The sequence below is a fragment of the Podarcis tiliguerta genome (genome assembly GCF_965153285.1).
Source record: "Podarcis tiliguerta genome assembly, chromosome: 14".
NCBI lineage: Eukaryota > Metazoa > Chordata > Lepidosauria > Squamata > Lacertidae > Podarcis > Podarcis tiliguerta.
This window is the reverse complement of record NC_139547.1, coordinates 5,678,846-5,704,763: the sequence shown is the minus strand read 5'-3', so window position 1 is coordinate 5,704,763 and position 25,918 is coordinate 5,678,846. Positions and strand designations below refer to the sequence as shown.

At 42.6% G+C, this 25,918-nt stretch overlaps 2 protein-coding genes and 2 long non-coding RNA genes across 33 annotated transcripts in view; 2 read left to right on the top strand and 2 right to left on the bottom strand.

The window, feature by feature from the left end:
* The window catches only part of TCF12 (transcription factor 12), a 142,777-nt gene extending 123,262 nt beyond the window's left edge, over nt 1–19,515 (top strand). For 22 of the 27 annotated variants that reach the window (XM_083413046.1, XM_083413058.1, XM_083413041.1 and 19 more), the window contains 5 exons: nt 7,672–7,786; nt 10,558–10,729; nt 11,659–11,891; nt 15,802–15,955; nt 17,351–19,515. In XM_083413046.1, the coding sequence (XP_083269172.1) occupies nt 7,672–7,786; nt 10,558–10,729; nt 11,659–11,891; nt 15,802–15,944 (663 nt within the window). In that variant the 3' untranslated portion in view covers nt 15,945–15,955; nt 17,351–19,515. The remainder of the gene's footprint in view (nt 1–7,671; nt 7,787–10,557; nt 10,730–11,658; nt 11,892–15,801; nt 15,956–17,350) is intronic. The other 5 variants (XM_083413038.1, XM_083413054.1, XM_083413050.1 and 2 more) reach the window with 1 other exon arrangement.
* LOC310664286 lies at nt 14,860–17,344 on the bottom strand. The gene is made up of 2 exons (XR_014504865.1): nt 16,244–17,344; nt 14,860–15,126 (listed from the first exon to the last, which is right to left on the bottom strand). It is a non-coding gene; the product is annotated as an uncharacterized lncRNA (long non-coding RNA).
* Nucleotides 17,581–23,502, bottom strand: LOC310664277. Of its 3 annotated transcripts, none has more exons than XR_014504844.1 (4): nt 21,839–23,502; nt 20,512–20,614; nt 19,877–20,015; nt 17,581–19,441 (listed from the first exon to the last, which is right to left on the bottom strand). It is a non-coding gene; the product is annotated as an uncharacterized lncRNA (long non-coding RNA). The 3 variants fall into 3 exon arrangements; XR_014504845.1 differs by having other exon boundaries at nt 19,877–19,937; nt 21,839–23,492; XR_014504846.1 differs by lacking the exon at nt 19,877–20,015 and having other exon boundaries at nt 21,839–23,492.
* Nucleotides 23,503–23,609: 107 nt separating this feature from the next.
* Nucleotides 23,610–25,918, top strand: part of CGNL1 (cingulin like 1) — an 89,232-nt gene continuing 86,923 nt past the window's right edge. Inside the window, exon 1 of one of the 2 annotated variants that reach the window (XM_083412979.1) lies at nt 23,610–23,776. The gene's annotated coding sequence lies outside the window, so the exon portion shown is untranslated. The remainder of the gene's footprint in view (nt 23,777–25,918) is intronic. The other variant, XM_083412983.1, reaches the window with a different exon arrangement.

Genomic DNA, 25,918 nt, shown 5'->3' with positions numbered 1-25,918 from the left:
AAGCATCTATGGCAGATGGCCATCCAGCCTTTGTTTAAAAACCTCCAAGGAAAGAGAGACCACAAACACCTGAGGCAGACCATTCCACTGTCGGAACAGCTCTTACTGTCAGAAACATACACATCAACACTGGTTTCCTTAGATGCCTCCCACTATTCTTTCTTGTTGGAATTGTCTGCATTTGGGCCTTCAATATTTCAACTTGAAGAAGCTCCCATCCATTTTGGACTCTCTTTTCTGACCATGGGATCTCATCCAGTAGTTCCTTAAGCTTTTGAAATTGGGCCTTCTTGAAGTCCAGAGTGCGTCCAACTACACTCAGCTTTTCCTTGCCTCTGTATCACGAAACCCTGGTACAGTGGTACCTTGGTTTACGAACTTAATCTGTACCGGAAGTCCATTCTTAAACCAAAACGGTTCTTAAACCGAGGCGCGTTTTCCCTAACGAGGTCTCCCGCCGCTGGTGCCCGGTGCCCTTCCACCGTTTGGATTCCGTTCTTAGACCGAGGTAGAGTTCTCATACCGGGACACTATTTCCAGTTTTGCGGAGTTTGTTAACCGAATCGTTCTTAAACCGGACTGTTCTTAAAGCAAGGTACCACTGTACTTCCATTTCGTTGAATAGTTCCTCCCTGTTGGTGAGGACCAGGTACAAGACAGATGATTCCTTTGTTGCTTCTTCCACCTTCTGGGAAAGGAATTTGATAGCAAGGCAATGGAGGAATTTGTCAGTCCTTACATTCTTGGCAGTGTTTGAGTTCCAACAATATCGGGGAAGTTGAAGTCTGCCATGACCACTGTATTTCTCCTTTTCAAATGTTTGGTAATCTGCTCTAGAAAGGCATCATCCAAGACTTGAGTCTGGCTTGGCGGTCTATAGCCGACACCCACAGTAAGGTCACTGTTGTTTCTCTCTCCTACAGTTTTTACCCATATTCTCTCAATCTGCTTTCCATGCTCCAGGTCATGGATCTATTCACAAGTGTACACATCCTGTACATATAATGCCATTCCTCCCTCCTTCCTGTATGATTGCCTTGAAACTAGAATGCCTTGGTTATTCATGCATTTTGGTGCAGAGAGAAGCTCTAATGAAGAAGGAAATAAAGTGTGTGTGTGGGGGGGGGGGGACCGAATACCTCACACTGGAAAAGTAGGTTAAATGGGGGACTTGGTTTTGAGTTTATGAAACTCACTGAGCAGGCTTATATGGGAAGTAAAAGACTGTTCTTAATCTTATGCAAGGCTCTGGGTATATTCTCGTCTTCCACTTTGCCCCTCTCTGCATATATCCTAAGAGTTTGTTTCTTCTGGTACCCCTAACTGGATTCCTTTTTGTTTCTATTGGTCCATGTTGTCCTGGCCATTTGTAGAAAGGATATTGAGATTTTCTGGAACTCAGCCAGCTGTGTATCCATTCATTGCAGATGTGCTCTGGTGGAACAAACTAACCACTGAAATACAGAAGAAGAGAGAGAAGCTGCATTTGTTGTGGTCAGCAAAGAGCAAAATGTCAAACTCTGATATTCTTGTGGATATCAGGCTGCTTACCCTTGACAATTAAATTTTAATACTCTTCTAACTTGATCTTCTTGGACTGCTACCAAAGTCCTAATTCGGATTATTTTTGTTTTTGTGTAATTCTTATAAAAGGTGTCTTTGTGGAGTACCGTAAGTGTTTGCCATATTCACAAACACTTTGCATCCCTCTTCTGTGGTGTTTGGGCATCATGGCTGCAACCTGCATCCTTCAATCTGCACACAGTGCTTAGTGATGCTGTTTGTTCAGCTTGTTTCTTTCTGTTATTGTTTTCTCTTTCCTATTCCCTTGCATGGTTCTGTTTTTGTGTTTTGATTTTTAGGGTTGAGGAGTTATTTCTGCTCCGCCAGTTTGATCTGGAGGGGCAAGATGACTCCTCCCCCTGGAAGAGGCAAAAGACTCTTAGGTCCCTGCCTATCAAATCCAGTAGGAAGTGGCATAAAGGTAAAGGTAAAGGTACCCCTGCCCGTATGGGCCAGTCTTGACAGACTCTAGGGTTGTGCGCCCATCTCACTCAAGAGGCCGGGGGCCAGCGCTGTCCGAAGACATTTCTGGGTCACGTGGCCAGCGTGACATCACTGCTCTGGCGAGCCAGAGCCGCACACGGAAACGCTGTTTACCTTCCCGCTAGTAAGCGGTCCCTATTTATCTACTTGCACCCGGGAGTGCTTTTGAACTGCTAGGTTGGCAGGCGCTGGGACCGAACAACGGGAGTGCACCCCGCCGCGGGGATTCAAACCGCCAACCTTGCAATTGGCAAGCCCTAGGCGCTGAGGCTTTTACCCACAGCGCCATCCGCGTCCCTTAGGAAGTGGCATACTCAAGATAAAATGTCTTCCAACCTAATCTGCAAATAGAAATAGTAAGAACCAATTTCATTTTTTTTAAACTACATATTGGGTTAGAGATTGTGATTTATGTAGAAGATGCAGTCATGGTCTGTGTGTATCACTGGAAACATGTCCTGAATCCCCATTTAATTCAGAAATGATGGGCTCTACATCATAGGTACTAAGGGAGAAACAGACTGGTGGGTCTGGTATAGGATTGTCTTCAGTGGAGAGATAGAAAATGTGCTCAGATTTGTTGGGCTGGCTGACTAGTGCAAGTAGACATGCTAATATTGGTGAACATTACGAGTATAGCTCTTAATCAAATACAACATTATGAAAATAATAATGTTATAAGGCCAAACCTCCTTACCCCTCTCATCACCTCTGAAGCACCAGGGAGGAAGAGCTAAGGCTTTCTCATTCTAGCTTGCTCTCTAAGAAGAAACTGTGGAGGGTTCACCAGATGGATATGGAGGCATCATCCACAGCTGAGCAGTCTGAATCCCTTGGCCTGAGTGAAGGATGGGTATCTAGTAGCTTCTTCTCCATATAATTTTTGTGAATGGAATTCTGACTGCTCTCAGTCGATAGAATGCATAGGACAAATTGGCCTTCTATGCTGGCTGGGTCTGAAAGGAGTTGCAGTTCTAAACATCTGGAGAACACTAGGTTGGGGAAGATCATGTATGTTGACTGAAGCACTCATGAAGTAGGAAAGTTTGCCCTTCTGAGTAAACCTTGGCCAAAAAAAGTTCATTAAGATTTAGCAATATATTTTGGACATCCCATTGCAGCTCATTTTAACTTCTTAACTCTTAGAAGAAGAAGAAGAAGAGTTTGGATTTGATATCCCGCCTTTCACTCCCTTTAAGGAGTCTCAAAGCGGCTAACATTCTCCTTTCCCTTCCTCCCCCACAACAAACACTCTGTGAGGTGAGTGGGGCTGAGAGACTGTGACTGGCCCAAGGTCACCCAGCAGCTGCATGTGGAGGAGCGGAGACGCGAACCCGGTTACCCAGATTACGTGACTACCGCTCTTAACCACTACACCACACTGGCTATTATTAGAAAAAATAATTAAATTTCCTTGAAAATGTCCTTGGCAAAAGAAACAAGGAAATGAGTAATGTGAGTCTTATTTTTTATGACTTGCATAACCAGGCATGGTTTTATTGTAACACTTGCTTAAGTTTTCTGCCAGCTTTAAAAAAACCATTTCCTGCATCTCTGCTTAATTGTTGTTTTGGTGTGTTCTGTTGTGCTGGCTGTTACACTTTCCCTGCTCTTTACTCAATGAACATTTTAAATCTTAAAAGCAACCCACCATTTTGCATTCTATTTCATGTTTCGAAGCATACATTACTGTTAGATTCCATTGTGCTTTTTGGGAGAAGCCTGGCATTGGCATGAACTACAATAACTTTAAGCTAAAGTAGGGAGCAGAGTCCTTCACTAGCTCTCTTGCCAGACATGTTGAGCACTTTTAAGTAAGTTGGCTGTCTCTCTATTCTTTGACGTATTTCCTTTTGTACTCAGTACTCAATAACAAGTTAGAGTCCTATTTTGCAAGCTGCTTGGACATGCTGTACTTTTCTCGGTCCGCTGCAAGAAATGTATAGTGCAGGGCTTGCTAGCGCTCCTGCTGGTGTTTTGTGTTGCACCTGATAAGGTTTCAGTAAATATCCCCTCAAAAAGCTGTGATGCATGGGAGACAGTTGGTTCTGTATGCTTGATCCTTGTGTTCATAGGCTTGGCTTTGCCTACATGGAAGTGCCCCCTTAAATGGACCCTCATTTTGTTGGATGCCAGGATTGTTTTCAACAGGGGAGTTGTCCTTTGCTCTCTCTTTTTGTCACCTTGATCAGATGTGAAACCTACTGGTTTCAGTGTCAGTTACTTTAGGATTGCTACATTAGAGTGAGAGTTGAGTAATCCAGACTAAGTTTGCTGTAAACGATGGTTTAGTGTGATGTCTAAACACTGCCAATATTGTTGCAAAGTTAACATTCTGGCCAGGTTTTGAAATTCCAGAAATTAATATTTCCTGAAGTCTCTTATTAAGAAAGTAACTGTTTGAATTCAGTTGATGATCTAATGGGGCTTAGTTATCAACCTGAGAACTCATTTAAGTTGATTTGATATTGTACTTGGTTAACATGCCTAGGTGGTTCAGTTGGTTAGAGCATGGTGCTGAGAATGCCAAGCTTGCAAGTTTGATCCCCATATGGGACAGCTGCATATTCCTGCATTGCAGGGGGTTGGACTAGATGACCCTTAGCACCCCTTCCAACTCAATTCTATGATTCTATGTCTTACATTGCTGTGTAATGACATTCCTGGCAAAATATTTAATCTAAATTATTTTCTTGAGTCCCCTATCATATGTTCCTAGAAGTTCAATTTCACTTTCAAAGTTTCCAGACTGTTTTCTGAATCTAAGATTTGATCTGTCTGTCATTGCTGGATTAATCTTAGATTTTAACATTATCAAGAATCTGGTAGCTGTTAGGTTTGGACATTGCTTGAAGAATAAAAATTTAATAATATTCTGTAGCTACTTTGCCCCTAAGACATCTCATGATTAGCAGCTTGAATGTTATTTGGATTTGAGCACAACTAGAATAAATATATACAAAACTTCTAGGGCAGAATTTAACAAAGTTTTATTTTTAACCCGGAGAGTTTCACACTTTCTTCATATAGAAACTTGTTTGTATTTCTATTTCTATCTGGTGACTATTGATATTCTTGTGAAACTTTACACTAACCTGAGGCACGGTTCTATGTTAAAAGGAAAATAAGAGCATCTAGAAAATATTTGACTAGTATGCATCTGTCTTTGTGGAAGAATTTTGCATTTGGAAAGTAATACAACAAATCAGGATGAATTGGAGTTCACAGGAAACAGTAAATTAAAGCATGAACTTGCATAAGGGTATTTATCTCTGTCTCAGTAAAACCCACACTAAATGTTAAAGAGAAAAGCTGCATTAATTACTCAAGAGGGATTCAAAGCTCAGCAGTTTACTAGGCTTGAAGGATTTATTGAAAAGCAGGGGTTCTCATGTGTAACTGTGGGCAATAAACCTATTTAATTAAAGGCTTAATCTTTTAGCTGCTGTTCTCTGCTATTTATTCCTATAAAAAAGCTTCATCTCTATAGTAGTGCTTGATTGCATGCCCCCCTTTCAGGTTTGCATTTGTTGTTCCTTCTCCCATGAATACGTGTGTTAAAGGGGAGGAGGGGGATGACCTTTGACCTGCCAAACTTATTAGCATAGGCCTTCCAGTGCCAGCAACCAAGGGTTCATTGTGAAGCATGTCATCAATCCTGGCAGCAAATCAGCAAAAAATGTATGATATTGACACTGATGTTGCAAGAAGGGATCTCTCATGAGGCGTGAGGAGACAAACTCTTACAACCCAACTCTCAACCCTTGAGATATGTTACAACCTTTAGAAGACCTCTGAAGGCAGCCCTGTATCGGGAAATGCTTAATATTTAATGCTTTTAATGCTTAATTATGCTTTTGTATATGCTGGAAGCTGCCTAGAGTGGCCAGGGCAACCCCATCAGATGGGTGGGGTACAAATAATCAAATGTTTGTTGTTGCAAGGCCAGGTTGCTCACCGGAGCGAGACGGTTTGAGCGTATTACACCAATCCTGGTCGACCTCACTGGCTCCCAATTATTTTCCGGGCCCAATTCAAAGTGCTGGTTTTGACCTATAAAGCCTTAAAGTGCTCAGGACCACAATACCTCAAGGACCGCCTCTTTCCATATGAACCCACCTCCTCCAAGAGAGATCCAGAGGGTGGCAACACGAGAACGGGCCTTTTCGGCAGTGGCTCCCCGTCCGTGGAATGCTCTCCCCAGGGAGGTTCGCATGGAGCCTTCATTATACACCTCTTTAACCAGGCCTTTGGTTTATTTGATTGACATCCTATGCCCTTTTCAAATATGTTTGGGGGGGGGTTGTTGTTTTTATTTTGATTATGTACCTTGTGGTTTTATATTCTGAGACCAGCAGGTATAGGGCGGTATATAAATTATAATAAGAATAATAACAAGACCTTGGCTGTGTGAAGTGATATTATTTCCCTTCCCATTTACGTTACTTTTAACTTCACTTCTCTTGGATCTTCTTCAATTAATGGTAGAAGCATTGTGTCATAGGAGGGGAGCCATAACTCTGCATTGGCAGAACATCAGAGCAGCCTGCTAGATCAGGCTAATGGCCCATCTAGGCCAGCATCCTGTTCTCACAGTGGCCAACCAAACACTTGTGAAAAAACTGCAAGGAGGATTCAAGCACAACAGCACTCTCCTCTCTTGTGGTTCCCAGCAGCTGGCATTCAGAAACATCATTGCCTCTGACTATGAAGGCAGAGCATAGCCATCATGGCTAGTAGCTACTGACAGCTTTGTCCTCCATGAATTTATCGTTTAAAGCCATTCAATTGGGTGACCATCACTACCTCTTGTTGTGTAAATTCAATAGCAGATTAACTATGCAGTATGTGAAGAAGTACTTTCTTCTGTCCCAAATCTTCCAATATTCAGCTTTATTGAATGTACACAAGTTCTAGTGCTATGCAAGAAGAAAAACTTTTCTTCTTCCTTCTCCATACCATACATAATTCATAAACGCCTATCATGTAACCTCTTATTTGCCTTTTCTCTGGGCTGAAGAGCCCAAAATGCTGCCATGTTTTCTCACAGGGAGTTGTTATCCCTTTATCATTTTGTTGCCCTGTTCTGAACATTTTCCAACTACAATATTGTTTTTGGGATGAGGTGACTGCAACTGTACAAAATATTCCAAATTCAATTCTTTTCTTAACTCCAGCGTGGAATTTGTCTTTTTCACAGCTGCTGCACACTGGGTCAGCATCTTTGTTGAGCTTTTTTGAACTTTTACTCCAAGGTCTCATTCCTGGTCAGTCACTGGCAGTTCAGATCCCATTATCTTGTTTGTGCAATTATGATCTTGCCCCCCCCCCCCCAATTACATACATCACTTTACACTTGTTTACATTGAATTTACACTGAATTCCATTTTACTGCCCATTTGGTCAGTTTGGATATGTCCTTTCGGAGCTCTTCACAATCACTTTTTGTTTTATTGAACAATTTAGTATCATCAGCAAACATAACGACCTCACTACTCATTCCCCGTTTCGCCAGTTGAAGAACCTGTGTCAGCAGTGCTAGGAGCCACTGCCCCTGAGAAAGACCTTGGGCTGACTGCATCTATTGCCTGACTGATTATCTGTGATTGTGCTTTTTTGTCCTAGGTCAGTGCGCACCGAGAAGACAGTGTCAGCCTCAGTGGCAGTCATTCGGGATTGTCCAGTGCCCTTTCTGCTCAGAATTCTGAACTAAACCACAAAGCACAAGAAAGCTACAGAGGTAAGAAAAGTACAGAGGTAAAATGAATTCCAGCTGGATTTTTCCTAACCCAGGTCTCTGGGTGACTAGTCCATCTAAGCATCCTAGGGAATGTAATCTACAAACCTGCCTGTATTTAATTGTCCCTTCATGAATGAGAAATATACTGTAGCTGGGGGAATCTTTGTGATATTCAGTAAAATTCTTCATGTAAACCCCACTGATTCCTCTCCTTAAAAACTTGTATTTGGGTTGCTGTTTGTTGTGATCCCAGGCATGCTTTGGCAATGTTTGTATACCTGTCTTAAACAGCGATGGGAAACATTTTTGTCCCGGTAAGCCAGATCTTGTATCTTCTTCCCACTCCACCTGTGCAGGCCATCTTTGACAAGTAGACAGGACCTGTCAAAGCATAACCCTTGTGCAGAGTTTACTAAGCACCCAGCAACCAGCTGATTGTTGGGTGCTTCAGAATTGCTGCACAAGGTGCTTTGCAAACCCTCTAGTCCAGAGCTTTCCAAACTTTTCATGTTGGTGACACTTTTTAGACATGTTTCATTTCGCTCACAGTGATTCAGTTTTACTAGCAAACCGGAGGTTAAACTAATCCCTTGTAAGAGCATTCATGCGACACACCCACGCATTGCAGCCGACACTCTAACGGGTCACGACACACAGTTTGGAAAGCTCTGCTCTAGTTGGTGTTTGGGCTGTGCTGAGCACAATAATTGCAAAGTACTTTGCACATACTTCGCAGTCAGTAACAAGCTTCCCAAAAGCCTAACAACCAGCTGATTGTGGGATGCCTCTTTTAACCCCACCGCTACCTGCTCCACACCTGACATCCTATATGATATCAGATGTAGGGCACATGGGCATGGCTTGGCCAAAATGGGCTTGGGGGCCAAATGGGGAGTTTAGTTAGGCTAAATCTGATGTGCATGCTGGAAGTTCCCCACTTCTGCTTAAGCGCACGTGCGCACACACACACACGGCCATGTGGATGCAAGTTAGTAAATTAATGTAGCATATCCCATAATAGTTGTCTGTCTTTCCTTCCAAACTGCATGTGTCAGCCTATCTACTAATTTTTTAAAGAAGGGGATTAAATCTGCACAACCACTTTTGGAGATAGTTTTCCACCTGCAAAAGTGGTTCCCTATAAACTGAAATGGACTTGTTCTTAAAAATGATGTTTATACAGTAACAAGCTGAACTGATATCCCAGCCTTGGCAGAACACACCCATTCATAGCAGGTACCTTTAAGAGCACTTTCAGTTCTCAGCTGAAACGAGCAAAGGCATGAGACGTTTTGCTGTCCTGAATGGATGGATTCCCTCCTTTTTCCCTTTAGGTCACACAGTAAAATGAGCAGTACTACAGATGGCTTCTTTGAGTAGGTCTTATGCACAGAGGGGGTAGAATGCGTCATTTTCTGGACTAGTTGGAACTTACAGCCACATTGCACAAGGACTGCCCATTCTGGTCCCTGATTTATTCATATGGTGTTTGCCAACAATTCTCCAAATGGTCTCTTAAAATATTTCTTTGAATGGCATCTTATAAATCCAAAGCACAGTGATTTGGGTTGTGGGTCCTGAAAAGAATGATAGTCTGTGTGCTTGGTCAACACCAAGAGTCGCTACTCTTACAGCTAATAAGATCTCTGCTTGTTCCCTACCCTACCCGCTGCCCCATATCATGTAAATACTGAATAATTTCTTACCCTTTGCCTTTCAACCTGCAGTAATCATTTATTAGGTACATCACAAAAATGTTTTATTCTCTTAACATTTCTCATAGACAGTAGAGCACTATGGAGAGGTTATATCCCCTCAAGGATCACTTAATACGAGTCTGCTGCAGGAGGCATATGGACCTGTGCCATGTATTTCAGGTTCTCAAGAGTAGGAATATGGGGAAATGAGAACCATTCATGTTGCACTGAAAAGGGTTTGGGATGAGAGCCACACTTAGTTCCACTTGAGACATGCACACAATGCTAGCAGGGCAAGGCGACTGGAATCTGGAAAAGTTCCTGCCTCCCCCTCCCAAAGCAATTTGTTTTTGTCTTTGCAGGGAGAATTATTATTGCCCAGGGCTTTACGTGATCACTTATTTGAAGCCAAAACGGGGGCAAGCCAGAAGTATCCAGCAGAGTTCCTAGAGGCTCTTTTTCTCACTTCAGAATTGTTGTGAACTGGTCCTGGTCTTTTGTGACACTTGCTGAAATAGGCACGGTCTTAAATTTCTTCTCTTCTGGCATGGACCTCTAATTTATTGTAGACAGCAATTACATTTCAAAGATTTTCTGGAATTGTGAGACATTCTTAACTAAAACTGCAAGTTTTTTTGGGGGGTTTATCAAGAAAAAAGTCTAATGGGTGACATGTTGAGCAGCCAATAAAAGCATCAGTGTTGGAGTTCAAGTGAAAAAGCAAACTGTTTTTATCTGTCATATTAAATTGCATCATCTTCCCCACAAAACCCAAATGCACCCAACCCATCAAGTAGCTTTTTCAGACAGCTAATGGACTCAACATTAGAGCCTCCCACATTGTCACCTTGAAACACTTATGTTTAGTTTGGAGCAAAAGAAGGGAGGGGTTTCTAATTCTACCTTATGACCTTCCTCCTGATCTTAGTTCCTTTTTCAACATTTTCCTATGTCTTCTCTATCTGGGTGGGAGCCACTTGCTACCCATTTTCTTAGCCAGGTTGTCTTTGGACAAAAATAAGGGAGGTGGTGGTCTTCTTATTGCCAGTTACACTCTGTTGTGTTTGCATGCAGTGCTGTCATCTGGGTTGCCGAACCACTCCGTGGCATTAGGTCCGGCTGACATCAAGTCAGAGCACAAGGAGAAAGATGAAAACACACATGAACCTGCCTCCTCTGATGATATGAAATCTGATGATGAGTCCTCCCAAAAGGATATCAAAATCTCATCAAGAGGAAGAACAAGGTATAGCAGCCCCCTCCTCAGAGGTCAGGTTCTCTGTCAGTACCCTCTGCCTGGGGTGAGAAAAACTCTTAGAGTGATTTGGGGGGCATAATCAAAAAGAGCATATATGATTTCAGGTGTCAGTTCAGTGTACAAATAATGGAAAGTTCAATATGGAAGTTTTTCCCCAGTGTCTTCTAAGGCTCAGCAGTTCCTGCAAACTGTCAGGCTCATTCCAGGCAGTGCCCTTAAGACCTTTATTGTCCCCTCAGAATAAGGTCCACTATTTCTGGTACACCACAAAGGATGACAGGCACTTCACATGGAGAAGTGGGCAGCTTTTCAAGTCAGGAGTGAGTTGCCAGGCGTAGGTATTTTTTGCTCTTCCTGATAAGCTGTCATTCTTAAGTAAGCTCTGAGTCTTTATTGTGTATACCTTCCATCCTGAACTGTTGTTCATGTGAGCTTCGTGGACCTCTGAAAGATCTGCTTCTGGTTTGGAGGGAATGACTAGTAAGGCAAAAAGAAGGATCACTTCAGCACATTCACCTTGGTGGCAGTAATTTCTCTTGTTAATTACTTTGGGGTGAACTTGCTCACAACATGCTTGCATAAACTAAGAGCCAGGTGCTCACAGATCTCAACTCTGGCAACATTTTTGGAACACTGTCTTCAGGTTGCCATAACTTCACTGACAGGCTACACTATTCATGCAAATATTCTACTTGTGTGAGAGATAGGTTGGCCAAAAGTAGCAAAAGCGGGGTGGGGGTGGGGTTAGAGTGAGAAATTGGGGCTCATTATTCTGGTTTGCAGAGGCCACTTCCTTGCATGGAAGACACTTGAAAAGGAGGAATGCAGGCAGCAGTAAAAAGTTCTGCGATATGATATGAACAGGGATGATTGCCAGGTGCTTACTCCAGGCACTTTACCTGCCTGTGTTTCAACAGCAGCACTAATGAAGATGAGGACTTAAATCCAGAACAAAAGCTGGAGCGGGAGCGAGAGAGGCGGATGGCCAACAACGCTCGTGAGCGCTTGCGGGTCCGAGATATTAACGAAGCATTCAAAGAGCTGGGCCGGATGTGTCAGCTTCATCTGAAGAGTGAGAAACCTCAGACCAAGCTGCTTATTCTTCACCAGGCTGTGGCAGTCATCCTCAGTCTCGAGCAGCAAGTCAGAGGTGAGCTTGGCTGGGCACAGGGTGTGTCTCTTCTTTCCTTCTTTGTCCCAGTTTTTGTGTTGCCTTCTTCATCCAAGTTTGAATGTCAATCCTTAAGCCATGTTCTAATTTGCATTGTTGTGTATAAACTTAGGATGGCCAGACCTAACCCTTTTTGAGTTCCAGCATATTTAGTGGGAGAGCTGAGCATTGTTAACTTTTAAGAGTTCTTTTTTTCAGTAAGATGCAACATAAACCTGGGAACGCACTCAGATTTTATTGCTTTTTAACAAAAGGGCCCAGGCTACTGTATCTGCTTCTCCCCCAAACCCCACCCCGTCCCCCAGAAATATCACAGAGGAAAGAAAATGCCCATGTATCACATACTGCTTAATATTGTTGTAAACCGCTTAGAGATTTCTTTAACAATGAAGTGGTATATACCGTATTTTTCGCTCTATAACACGCACCTGACCATAACACGCACGTAGTTTTTAGAGGAGGAAAATCCGTAGGCATGCCACCCATAGGCATTCCCTCCATAACACGCACAGACATTTCCCCTTACTTTCTAGGAGGGAAAAAGTGAGTGTTATGGTGCAAAAAATATGGTAATTTTTAAAAATAAATAAATCACAGTTCAGCACAGGCATCTGGACCCTCTGGGGTTGGCCTGGTGCTGCTTGGGGCAGAGCGCAGTAACTTTAAGCCAAGGCCAGCAGTCCCCTGCCTCAGTTCCCCTTCTCTATAAGCAGGCGGAAGCATTTTATCAGTTATGATTGGGGCTCTTTTTCAGGAAAAGGGGGGTAAAGTGCCATGCAGGGGGGGGGGAGCATGTATTTTCTTTTCCATTAGTGTTATACTATTTATGTGCTGTGTGTTTTGTATAATTGTTTTGCTTTTATAATTCAATTTATGTTTACCATAAAGTCTTTGTAGGTCCATTTGTGGTTTTTTTGGTTTGTGTACCTCATTCTTCCTTCAAACTGTGTGCTAGGGCTTCACAGTCACTTGATGCAGTCACTCTGTGGTGATTTTCTGTCTGGGCTTATTTCATTGTTACTGCAGGGATGATATCAGTAAACGTAAGTTAACATAAGGTCAGTTGTTATTCCCAGGCAGGAGTAGCTGGCAAAACAGGGTGGAGCAGCATTGCTGACCTGGCTGCCCAATGCAGAGGTCTGCCCACTGCTGGTAACCGGGGCGGGTGGGGTGGGGTGGTGAGATGCAGAACATGGCCCCGGGATTATCTGATTGGCTCTGCAGCTATGCCCCCACAACACCAACCTCCCTGCTCCCTTAGCTCTTGGCAGCAACCTCCATGCTGGGAAGGCAGGTGAGCAGCACTCTTGTGCCAGCCACCACCGTTCCCATGATGCAGGCAGGCAATTTTAGATGTTGATCTGCTTGCCCAAGGCAGGCTAGGAGCTTCATGACTGAACTGAGAATTTAAGCTTGCTCTCTCAGGTCCAAGTCCTCCCTAACCTCTGGGTGTTTGGCTATATCTACAAATCGAAATACTAAAGCTGAATAAAGAAAGCAAAGGATAGATGCAACTGAAAATACATTGATAATCTTCGCTAATGATCATGAATTCAGCTTGTGTGGTGTTTGCAGTGCGGGTTCATAGGAGGAGGATCCGCTGCGTGCCTGGAGCTCTGTGCAAGGAAGGGCTGTCCCCTTGTCTTCCGTGTCAGGAATGTTCCTGCTGAGCTCTGTGTGCACACCAGTGCCCTGAGTGCTTTAAATCCTAACCATAGGCGATAATTTTTTATTTAAATTACATTCTGTCAAGTCCATTTATCATAATCCTTATGGGGTTTGCCTGACTTTGAGGGAGCAGCAGCTGCCACTGGAAGCAGAGTTAACCCTTAGCAACAAATCCATATCCATGTCAACCTTGAAAAGTCCTCTCTTGAGGTTGGGTTATAAAATAAGCACAGTTCTTTATAATCACATTCTCCTGTCGAACTGGAGCGACTGTTGACCTCTCGTATGCAACTCCTTTTATATCTGTGTCAAAGAAATGATGAAACGGACATCAGAGCCACACCATCTCCCACTAAAGAGGATGTGCTTCGCCCTCCCTTGTTTATTTCTCCCTGTGGGCCGCCTGGACACAGCTGTGTTTTGTATTGTGCTTTCTCATCTGATGCATTTCCAGGGTGTACATATAAATGTCTTCGAGATGCAGAAGGTGTCAACATTAATATCTGCTCAGTGGTCTAAATCACCAAGTGACATCTCATCTGTTCTGTTGCTTATGCCAGCAACTTGGGCCTCATTTTGTATTGTAAGAAATACAAAATGTAAGAAAACAAGGATGAGAGTGTTTATCTTGGAAGTGACGGAATTAACAGCTGAACATGGAAATGGAATATTCAATAGCAGTATTTTTATCAATGGCTTAGATCAGGCTTCCCCAACCTGGTGCCCTCCAGATGAACCACACAGCTGGGCTGGTTGGGATTTATGGAAGTTGTAGTCTCAAACATATTTGAGGGCACAAAGTTGAGGATGGCTGACTTGAATGAACAGGTGAATGGAATCCTTAGCAGATTTGTAAATGAGAAATGAAACTGGGAGGAGTCAGTAATATCTCAGAAAACAGGAATCGCCTAGCCTATCAGCTAAGATCCAAGTGTAGAAAACAGTCGTGATCTTGACAAAATAGAAATCTGAGCCAAAACTAACAAAATGAAATTCAACAGAACCAAATGCAAACTTCTGCATTTAGAGAAAAATCAATAAAATACACAGATATATAGATTGGAGAATATCTTGACACTGGTATATCTGAAAGGGTTATTGAGGTTTTAATCAATCACAGGCTGCACATGAGTCACTAGTGTGATACAGATGCAAAAAAAGCTAATGTGAATTTAAGTTTCATTAGCAAAACCATAAAATATATAATAAAAATAAAAACAACCGCCCAGTAACCCATCACAATGCCTCCATTGTGTTTTGGAGTATCTTTTGAAAAATGTTTAACATGGTGTTGTTTGTTTTATTAAATTTTTAAAATAAAGTTTTAAAAGTTTTTAGTTGTGGCTTATACTGCCTCAGGGACCTGCTGAAACCATATTTGGGGTATAAATGTGAAAAACAGTAAATCAATATGGTCCGTTTGTTTTGAATCATGAGTTTCCACACCAGAATCAGATGCCACTAGGAATGTGCAGGCCTTCTGTGGAAACCTCCCAGGCTGTCTCTGAACTCTTTGGTGAACTGCTGGTTCTCTACCTGGTTGGGGCTGAGTACAACAAATAAACAGATTTTTTATTTCTGAAACTGTTGTTTTGTGCAAAATTGGTGAATCATAAAACAATGTACAGTGGTGCCCCGCAAGACGAATGCCTCGCAAGATGGAAAACCCGCAAGACGAAAGGGTTTTCCGTCTGCAGAGGCGCTTCGCAAGACAAATTTCCCTATGGGCTTGCTTCGCAAGACGAAAATTGACGAAAAATTTTGAGGGTTTTTTTTGCTCCAAAACCCCTTTTTCTGAATCGCTAAGCTGCTAAAAGCATTTTAGCAGCAAAACCGCTAATCCCTTAAGCCTTAAAAAGCCGTTTTTAGCCCTTAAAGTGCCAATAGCGCTAATAGCGCTAATCCGTCAATGGGCTTGCTTTGCAAGACGAAAAAACCGCAAGACGAAAAGACTCGCGGAACGGATTCTTTTCATCTTGCGAGGCACCACTGTATTTCAAATGTCATTATACAAGCTGCCTTGCAATGCCTTGGCTCAGAAAGATGGCATATCTAGATTAAAATAAATAAACATCTGTAAGAACTATCTGTGGAGTTCAGCATGCTTGATAATGCCAGGTAGATAGATCTTTGGTTTGTTTCCATATTGAGAACTAGTCACCAATCAAAACCATACCTTTCATTCAGTAATAGAGGTGGTGTCTTTTTATGTTACTCTTAGAGAGGAACCTAAACCCAAAAGCAGCCTGCCTTAAGAGAAGGGAAGAAGAAAAAGTTTCTGCCGTATCGGCAGAGCCACCAGCATCACATCCAGGAAGCCACCCTGGACTTAGTGAAACTACCAACCCTATGGGTCATATGTAAACACCAGCCAGGTAAGTGAAACATTTCACATCTGTGGGAGTTAAAAAAAGCTCTTTTGAATATCCAGAATTGAAATTTGGGCGTAGGACACAGGACATAGTTAAAGTATGAAAATGATTTGACTACTCTTTGTGCTTGTTTTAACTATTGTCACGAGACCCAGATCTAGTTGTTGTTTTCAAATGCTATAAAGTCCTTTACCATTTTACCACATCTAATATAGTTTTGTTAAAATGAAAAGCAATACTCAACAAAAACCTTTAGGACTTGCCATTACTAAAAATCTACTGAGAGCTCACCTTAAGAAGCACCGGATCTCCAGCCTGTGTAGGTGTTTGCATAAGTCACTTGTACCACTTTTAGGCAGGGAGAGATGAGAGATGCAACTAAAAGCAATCACAAAAGAACCAATTCTGTGGAAGAAGCATCCAAGTGAGCTCCCTGATTGGCCCTCATGACTTGATGTAGCCGTTTTGTTATTATGGCATCCTTCACTTTCCCCCTTGCTACTGCAGTTTTGCACAAAAGTAGCTGAGTGCCAAGCATTTTGTCACCTGGCTCTTTGCTTTGTGGGTAAGTGCTTTGCACAGATGCCAGCTTCTCCCTGTGTAAAACTCACTGTGAGGATTAACCACAAAGTGTGTATATATTGTGAAGACAGAACAGTTTTGAAGAGGGTAGACCAAGGCTAATACTCTGTCCATGCAAACTAGACTGATTGTTTGGTATAGGAATGGTCTCTGTTGTGTGCCTGTCTTGGTTACAGCAAGTGGTCCATCCAGTTTTGAGGGGGTCATCTGCAAATAGACCAGTACCTGGTAATGCAAATGGGCTCTTGGGCATATTTTCTCCATGAGCTTGTCATGACAGAGAGAGTTTTCCTTTGCACAGTTGATGCTTTGGTGCTGACTTTGCTCTGCCTCCACACAGAATGGAAGCAAGTCAAGCCATTTCAACTCCTACTTGATCTATTGGCTAGTGCAATAGACCAATTTCTATGCGGGGCAGATCCACACTATACATTTAAAGCACATTCAGTGCACTTTCAACGCACATGACTTTCCCCCCAAATCATGGGAGCTGTAGTTTAAGTTCACGGGATTGGGGGGGGGGGGCTAAATGTGTGTTGGATATGATTTTAATGTTTAGTGTAGATCTGCCTCTGGTTTCTTGGATGGGGCCATTGGGCCTCAGTGCTATGGGAGAAACTGCTTCAAGAGAAACAGAATCTGATCTTCCACATAAAACTGGATGCTGTCCTACATGGCTTGCTGGGGCTGGCTGGTGTGTCGGCCAGCTGCAGGTCAGCCAGGCTTTGCTGGTGAAAATAGTAACTGTTAGTAGATTTAGCAGACATTCATGGTGCCATCATCATTTGCTAATATCTTCTATGATTTTCACACCAGAATTCCAGAATCATGGGGAGGAAACCTAGAAGGTGACCTGCTTTTCTTCACAAGGACACAGACTCAAAATTGAACGAAGACACATCTGATAGGAGACACAAGAAACCCAAATGCAATTATGTGGTTAAAGTAACTGGTGACCAACTGCATCAGGGTGATGATGCCAACAGCATCTCCTCCTGATAGAATTTCAGCACCAGAAATATTCTGTGCTTCTCCTCCTCCTCCTCCTCCTCCTTGTCCTCTTGCAAGCAGCATGCCGCTCCAGCACAATCAGAGACTCTTTGATTCCTCCACTCGCTGTGGAAGTTGCCTTGTGCCTAAACTGAATTGACAAATGCATTGTAACTACAAATTGTTATTTATTTGTAATGGAACTGTGAAGGTCTACATATGAAGGGAAATGTTAAGCTGATGGGAGTTCAGCTGAGAGGTTGGTGTTAAGAGAGCAAAACTACAAAAACTTCTAACCCTTCACATTCCCAGCATACTTGTGAATGTCTTAAAAGAAAGAAGGGACAAGGGCTTCTGTCATTCTTCCCATTCCTTTGGCTGTTTGGTGCATGTTTTCCTTAGTATGTCTTTTTATTTTTAAATGCTTGCCAGCCCTCTCAGGCACAGTTCCTTATTGCAAAGGTGTTCACGTTCCAAGTGCAAGGCATGAACCATACTATGGTCACAGCACTCTTGGAATGAAAAGAAGTGATGTACTATTGATTTCTCAAACCCTTTAGACAGTTGGGGTTCCTAGTATAACTTACAATGTGTACTGTAAATTGGGGGGGGGGGGGACAACCAACTTAGAACTGCTTTGTTTTCTAAGCAGTAAGTATAAGTAAATGGTTGTACGCATAAAATATATTAAAATGCGAAGGAGACTTACTTACCTGTTGTAAAGTCTGGTGAGCAGTCCAATCTGAAGTTACTTGTGGCAGGAGTAGGGTGAGTGGATCTGACCACTGGGATACAAGAGCAAGAGCCTGTCTGTCCTTACACTTTAGCTTAAAAATTACCATCTAGTTTACCTGCAAAGAAGGTTGGGATGGGATCCTATCAACTTCTTGCAGAACATCTTTGTCCTAGAAAATAAGCTGCCCCAGCAATCTCAGAATATGCTGCAGCTTGACCTGAATGGTCCTTAAGTCTTCCCTTCTTGCTCCCTCTTTTGGGGATATCCCAGCTCTTTTGAACTTCCATAAAAGCTGTCTTCCACTGTAGCACCCCAGAGTGTGGCAGAGAGGAAGGGACAATCGAAACACAACTTTCTTAACTCTCTTCCTGGCTGCCATCTGCTTGTACTCACTAAAGAAATAGATCAACTAGCCATTTGAATAATCTCACCACATTTGAAAGAACAAAAACGTTGCTACGACAGGCTTAAGAATTTTAGATCATGTCTTAGATGGTTCCTAGAAAATCAACTGGTTTGTGAAGTGACTGACTGGATTATTTATCAGTTCTCCAGTAACACCTGATCCAACTTCTGTGGCCTTGTTCTTCATTTCAGTGCTTCTTGTCTCAATGAACTTCTGCTTATGATGACATGTGAAAGTGCTCACCTGTCACTGCCTGACCTTTTCCCTTCCAAGCTTGTTGTCTCTTGGCTGTATTAGACTTTGTGGTATGCCCAGAAGCTTTCCTTCATAAAATAGAAAGAGAGAGAGAGAGAGAAAAAGAAAACATTTGGCTTATTTTTCACTGTAGCTAGTCTTTTATACAATAATCTTGTAAGAAAGTGTCTTGAATTCTAAATATTACTCTTTCTAGATTTTTGAAATCAAAAAAGTTTTCAGTAAAAAAATTTCTTACTTTATTTTACTATATTAGGTAGTAAAAAATGTAGGGTTATTTACCGTAACCTGTCCATTAATACCATAAATTTACAATAGCATTGTAAGAGCATAGTAGGGTTCTAGCATACTGTGTAGTACCTTATGGAGTATTGTAAGAGCTACTTGTCCGAGATGAATTGCTTCTCATCTTGTTACCCGGTTTCCATTGTTGGTTTATTGAAAATTTGTACCCTGTGTCAAATTTCAGGATGTTACTGATAAACTTTTTCAACCAGCAGAAAGAAGTTCAACATTTTTTCTGTCAAATGTAACAGAAAACACTATGTATATAACATTTATGTAGCAATAAATGTGCCATCTTTTTTTTAAAAAGCCTTTGTAAATCAGTTATTTTAACACTTTTCTTATGCTATTGTGTGTTTGATTTACAGTGGTACCTCGCAAGACGAATGCCTCGCAAGACGAAAGAGTTTTTTGTTTTTTGAGTTGCTTCGCAAGACGAATTTCCCTATGGGCTTGCTTTGCAAGACGAAAACGTCTTGCGCCTTTTTCTTAAAACCGTCAATGCATTCCTATGGGAAACCGTCAATGCATTTCCTATGGGAAACCGTGCTTCGCAAGACGAAAAATTCACAAGACGGAAAAACTCGCAGAATGAATTAATTTCGTCTTGCGAGGCACCACTGTATAAGAAAAAGAAAGAAAGAAACAAAGAAAAAGAAATTGGTTTTACTCTGAATTTTTCTGTTTACTGGGAATGATTGATAACATTCCTCAAAGGGACATTCCTCCTCCTAGAAGGAACAGGCAGGGTCCACTGAAGCTTTTTGCCTCCTCCCCAGGGGCAGACATTGTGCCTCACATCAGATTGCCTAGCAGAACGGACAACTTGACCCCACACCAACATTTCAACTTTAACTCTGCCATTGACTGAAACCTAGCAGTTGAGAAACAGTACTGAACAGCAAAAGAGAAACCAACACTAAACAGAGAAGCATAAGAAGGGCTTATCCACAGCAAAGTAGAACAGATTAACCCCCCCCCCAAATGAATGGAACATAACACTGACAGACAAAACTCCTAACCATATGTATGGCTGTGGCAAGAGTCAAAACCCACACCCCTCAGCTTTCCAACAGAAGAAGGAGAGGTGGGTGGCATGTCATTCATCATTCTCAGTAAACAGAATTCATGGTAAGACCAATTTCCACTTTTACCTAAGAATGATGAATGATGGAGGGCATTCATCATGGGGATGTAAGAGCAGTCTCAAGTGTGGGCTTGACACAATACAGGAAAGATCCTAGAACAGATAATTCAACAGACTATGAGCACTTAGAAAAGGACGCTGTGATTACTAAAACTCACCATGGGTAGATTCTCAGAATGCTGGAGAGGCTGCACCTTCATAGGCACATACCTCCACATGTGGTGGGAATGCCCCAAAGTTCAATCCTTTTGGATATCAGAGCTGCAGGAAACAATAGCAAAACACATAATAGACGTAACTCCAGAACTAACCTTATTAAATATCTTCCAGAACAACAAGGTACACACAGATGACAAGGAACTCATAAGTTGCTTACTCTTCAGCAGCAAGAAACACTAGACCCTGGAAAGACCTATCAGGAGTGAACATAGACCACTGGTACCAAAATGTATGGGAAACTGCCTACTAGAAAAGGTAACTAGCAAATTAGCACAGGGACAAGCAGAAAGGATGCCTTCACCCTGGTGTGGTTCCCCTTAATCACATACCCAGCACAACAGGACAATGACATATCTCCCCCCCCCCCCCAAAAAAAAAACACCACACACCTACAAATCAATATGGCTAACCTGACCCCCAACAACCTACCCCCCCCCACTTTAAATATTTTTTTCAGCTCATTATGTATCATTTCCCAATATTCCTCAGCTACTCTACAGGTCCACCACATATGATAAAAGGTTGGATTGGGCCCCAATCTCACTGAAATATGAGCAAAAGCATTTGAGATTAAGGTGGGTGAGAATCTTAGAAAGAAGCACAGATGTAGAGCCAGCTCTCTGTGAAATGTTCTGTAGCAACAGCAACTAGCCAGAGAGCATAGCTGAATCCTGGAACAGTTAAAAGCTTAGCTTTTCTATTTTATGTGCTTTTTCATTGCATGAATCAGGAAAGGCAAAGGTTGGCCAGAAGAAACAGGCTCTGGAGCAGCAGAAATGTGCAGCCCCCTTCCTCACCCCTCTCATAGCAAAAAGCCACCTCCATCAAAGGACAGCAAGCAGAACTCATTTAGCAACTATTAAGAACCACAAAGTTCTTGACGATGAAAAATATCCCTGCATTCTTGGCTTCTCTATGGTGGGTATCAAAAGATGTAAGCACCACCAGGGAGCCTGTTCTGAGGTACTTTGTAGCTAGCTAGAACGGTTGCTTTGAGGGTGCCAAAAGAAAGTAATAATAAAAATAAAAATAATTTAACAACAACAATTACAATATGCAAGAAAAACAAAACCTTGAGAAACGAAATTGCCTTCATCCTTCGATTAGCAGTCAACTCCAGAGAGCCTTCTAGAAGCCACAGTTCTTCACTCAAAGCTTCCCAGAACTGCTCGACCCTAGGGCTTCCCAGAGCTGCTTGCAGAGGGGGGAATGGAACTCTCATTGTGCTCGGAAACACCCATATTCAGCCCATGTCTTGTTACTTACCTGCTGAATATAATGTGGGCCCAGAGGACAGCCCTTGCACATATGAGACTGGAGTGTCTCAGAAAGAGCAGGCAGGCAGGGGGGAGGGGACACTGAGTGCATAGCACTGCACACATCGGAAACTCCAACGAGGTCACCATGAGCAGAGATGCTTCTGCTTTTTAAGATATATCAGAATTTGGACTTAAGAAACAGGCATGTTCTGGAAGAAGGAGACAAGTTAACCTGCTAAATGAATCAGCCACTGAGTGCCAAGGTCTCTGTCTGGAGAAGATTTTTGTCGTAATTGGATTGTAAGTGGTGGAGAGATACCTTTGTTTTCTCTGTATATATTCACTATGCTGTTCTATGATTTGGCAGCTCTTCACTGAAGAAAAAATTAGCTACTAATGGATTGTAATTATTAATGGATTGCAATTATTAATGGACTGCAAGAGGGAATCAGCAAGAACTTTATAATGCTTATGGATTAATTGAAAGAATGGAATTGTGTGGAAAATATTGGGATGTTCTGTGGCAATACCGTCTTACGGAGAACTCTTAACTTTGATTTATTATGGTGTTGGCGAGATATCAGCTTGTTATTGGATGGGAAAGTATTCAAAGAAAACTCTGGAAGTCTGCCCGGAGTAGTGGCCATTTGCCAGACGTCAGACCACTTTCGGTTTTGAGAAAAGCAAGATGGCGAAAGGTCACTACGCAGTAAAATTGAGTCCTTGGAGTGGGGGGGCGGGGAGGAATGCCGAAAATGATTGATTGCAACAAGAAAGGAAAGTCAAACATAAAAAAAAAACATTCCACACAGAAAGTTACCAGATATAAACTCCTCTTGCAAATTAAAGGATATGGAACAATTTAAAACGAATGAAAGTCAACACATCAGTGGCTGTTAAAATAAAGGATCAACATTGGAACTGTATTATTTGGATTAAATAAGTGGATTGGAGCAGGAACAAGGAATCAACATGACCTAAAAAACTAAAATCATAACATGGGAAGTCAACCAAAATGTTTAATTTGGAATCTGACAATTGGCTTTTTTAATTTAATTATGATTTGGTATTGTATTGATGTGGTCTACATTGGATTGTTATTAATGAAAAACTAATAAAAATTATTATACAAAAAAGAAAAAAGGAAGAGCGGTCAGGCAGCTTGGCTTGGTGGGTGCTGCACCGATAGAGCACCCTGCCTGCCCACCTGCTCTAAGACCACAGAAAGGATGAGGAGGAAGTGGGGCCGGAGGGCTACCTTCCCAGACAGCTGGTTTGCCTTGGAACTTGTTTATTTTGCAAGGGTATCTGAAATTCTGCCACATTGTCAGCTCTAGATTTCGATGGGCCTTTCAGAATACACCCTCTGTGAATCTACCTCCTCACTGTACGGGGAGCTCCTGCTGGGGTCTGGCCCCCTGGGAGATGCCCACTTATGCCAAGCCTTGGGGCATCCTGTTCCCACTGGGGATTGATTTACACCCTGTGAACCTGCCACCAGCTCTAGCATGGAGGGTTAAAGAATACCATGATGTTTGATCTTCTCCCTGTCGCTCTCTTCAAATGACTGTTGCTTGTTATTTTACAACAGATTTTAATGTAAACAGACAAGCTCCTGATTACTAATGAGAATGACTTGGGGGGGGGGGGCTCAGTGGAAAGAAGTGGCTTTAAATTAAAAGAACGATGAACTGATACAGACAATGAAGGAGCTGCAGGGAGCCTTGAAGTGAATGGGACACCGTAGTTCTGGAATTCTGATCCTAGCAACATAGCATCGAAAGCAATAGCTTAGAATGGAGGAGGGCAGTTCTCTGTCAATTGCAGCCTTCACAGCTGTTCTGTAGGGAATAAGGAACACCTTTTCCTGAGCCACTGTTTGTAAAACAGCACAGGGTCTACATACCAAAAGGGGAAAAAATCAGCATTCGTTCTACAGAATCAGGTACCAACTGTATATCTTTTCAGCTGTGCTGCTAGCTTTTACTAACATCCCCACAAGCCTATAAACTGCCAGAACAAGACCACCAGGTTAAAACCTACAGGTAGCCCTATTCAGCAGATCACAGGACCCCTTGCAGGGTGGGGCAGCCTGCCCTGGAGCTGGCTCTGAGCTTGTTGGATTCTGGAGCTGGTGATGAGGCCTGCTGCTGCTTTGAGCCCTTCTCCACTTGGAAATATGAGACATAAAGAGGGGCTGTTCTTAATACTTAACTGACTGACCAACTGCGTTGCGGATAGCTCGGTTCTTCCCTCCCTCAACATAATGCCTGTCCGCCCCGGCCCCCAAATCCTGGCTACGCCCTTGTTATCCCAGGGAGGAGAGTCCTCTCATGTCAAATAGCAGCTTTATGAAGGTGTGGGTGATATTCTCTGGGACTCAAGTAGAGGAGGAATCGGTTCAAAACCCTCAATCTCCTCCTCCTTATATATATATATTTTAAAAGATACAAGTGATGTGAAACCATGTGCTAAACGACAGAGAAGACTGGTTACATTATGCGGCAGGAGCTATTGGTCACAAAATGGAAGGCCACACTTCTGTTGTGTCACCTGTGTGGATGGAGAGATAAAGGAGTCAGACATTCCTGTGTGCTTTGACAGGCTTCTATGTCAAAAGTGAGAATCGGATCCATGTGCTATAAGAAAAAACTCCTTTTCCCTTATGGGGTATCCAAGAGCCTGTTATAGAGTCTTTAAGTGGGTTCCCTATCGATAGGAGAAAATACAGTGGTGCCCCGCAAGACGAATGCCTCGGAAGACGAAAAACTCGCAAGACGAAAGAGTTTTTCGTTTTCCGAGTTGCTTCGCAAGACGGATTTCCCCATGGGCTTGCTTCGCAAGACGAAACGTCTTGTGCCTTTTTTTAAAAAACCGCCAATGCATTCCTATGGGAAACCGTCAATACACAGTGGTGCTTCGCAAGACGAAAAAACTCGTAGAACGAAAAAACTCGCAGAACGAATTAATTTCGTCTTGCGGGGCACCACTGTAACAGAGGCCAACCAGAGTACGGTATATTGAGAAGCAAAGCGGCTAGTAAGGCTGATCTTTATTATCTGTTGCAACATGGTCCCTACTCCCCACACGCAGGAGGGCAGACAGAACCCAGAACAATGGTGCACAAGCCCTTATATAGACTTTTGAAACTGCCCACCCTGTAGCCCAAGACCCCCCCCAAAAAAAACCTTCATACATACATCACAGAAGAAGGTGATCTACAGCAGAGGAGACCTGATAATGGTCACTGGTTGCATTGCCTGGGCAGTCTGGCCATTCTTTTGTGATGGTTAATACTTTTAGTTCCTGAACCCAGGTCACAGGCTCACCCTATTCATACACAAATATGCCCTTAAGGCAGGTAAGGAAAATACAATGGGGAGACTTTCCCATTTCCTTCCTTCTTGCAAAGAAATATTTGAGGTCAATTTGGGAGAGCCAAAATGGCTTCGGGATTGCTCTCTTGTACTATTTCAGACACGTGGTTTATATACTCATGTATGTGTGTTTGCCTTGTGCATTTATGAACATTTATTCTATATCTGAGACCTTAGAATTCTTATAATACATGACACCAAAAAGCCAGTGCCAGCACTGTGTGTGTGTGTGTGTCCTCTTTTTCCAGGACACGTCCTTTTTTTCATGGGAATGTAAAATGAGAGTCATCATGGTGACCCATAGTTAAAAGCAGAAGTCGGCAAATGTGTCCTCTTTTTTGCTCTTCAAAATATTGTAACCCTAGACTGTGTGTGTGTGAGAAAGAGAGAGACAAAGAGAGAAATTCCTTCTGGGACTTCCAGATCCTGTCAGCTTCTCTGCTTAACAACTGCAAAATTAATTCTGCTTTTGCTTTTGCTGTGTTCCCTTGGGAAAGCATCTATGATTGCACATTTCTCAAAGCAACAGGCAAATAGCTCCCCCGCTTTTTTTGTTTCTTCCAGCAGGTGGCTTGATAAATACCCACCTGCCTAAGCTGCTCCCCAAAGTTGCTTTGATTTCTGGCCTTCAGTCGGGAGTCTCCCTTTCCTGGCAGAGTCTTTGCACTCCCCCTTACATCACTACAGAAGCCATGATGAAAGTCTGAAAT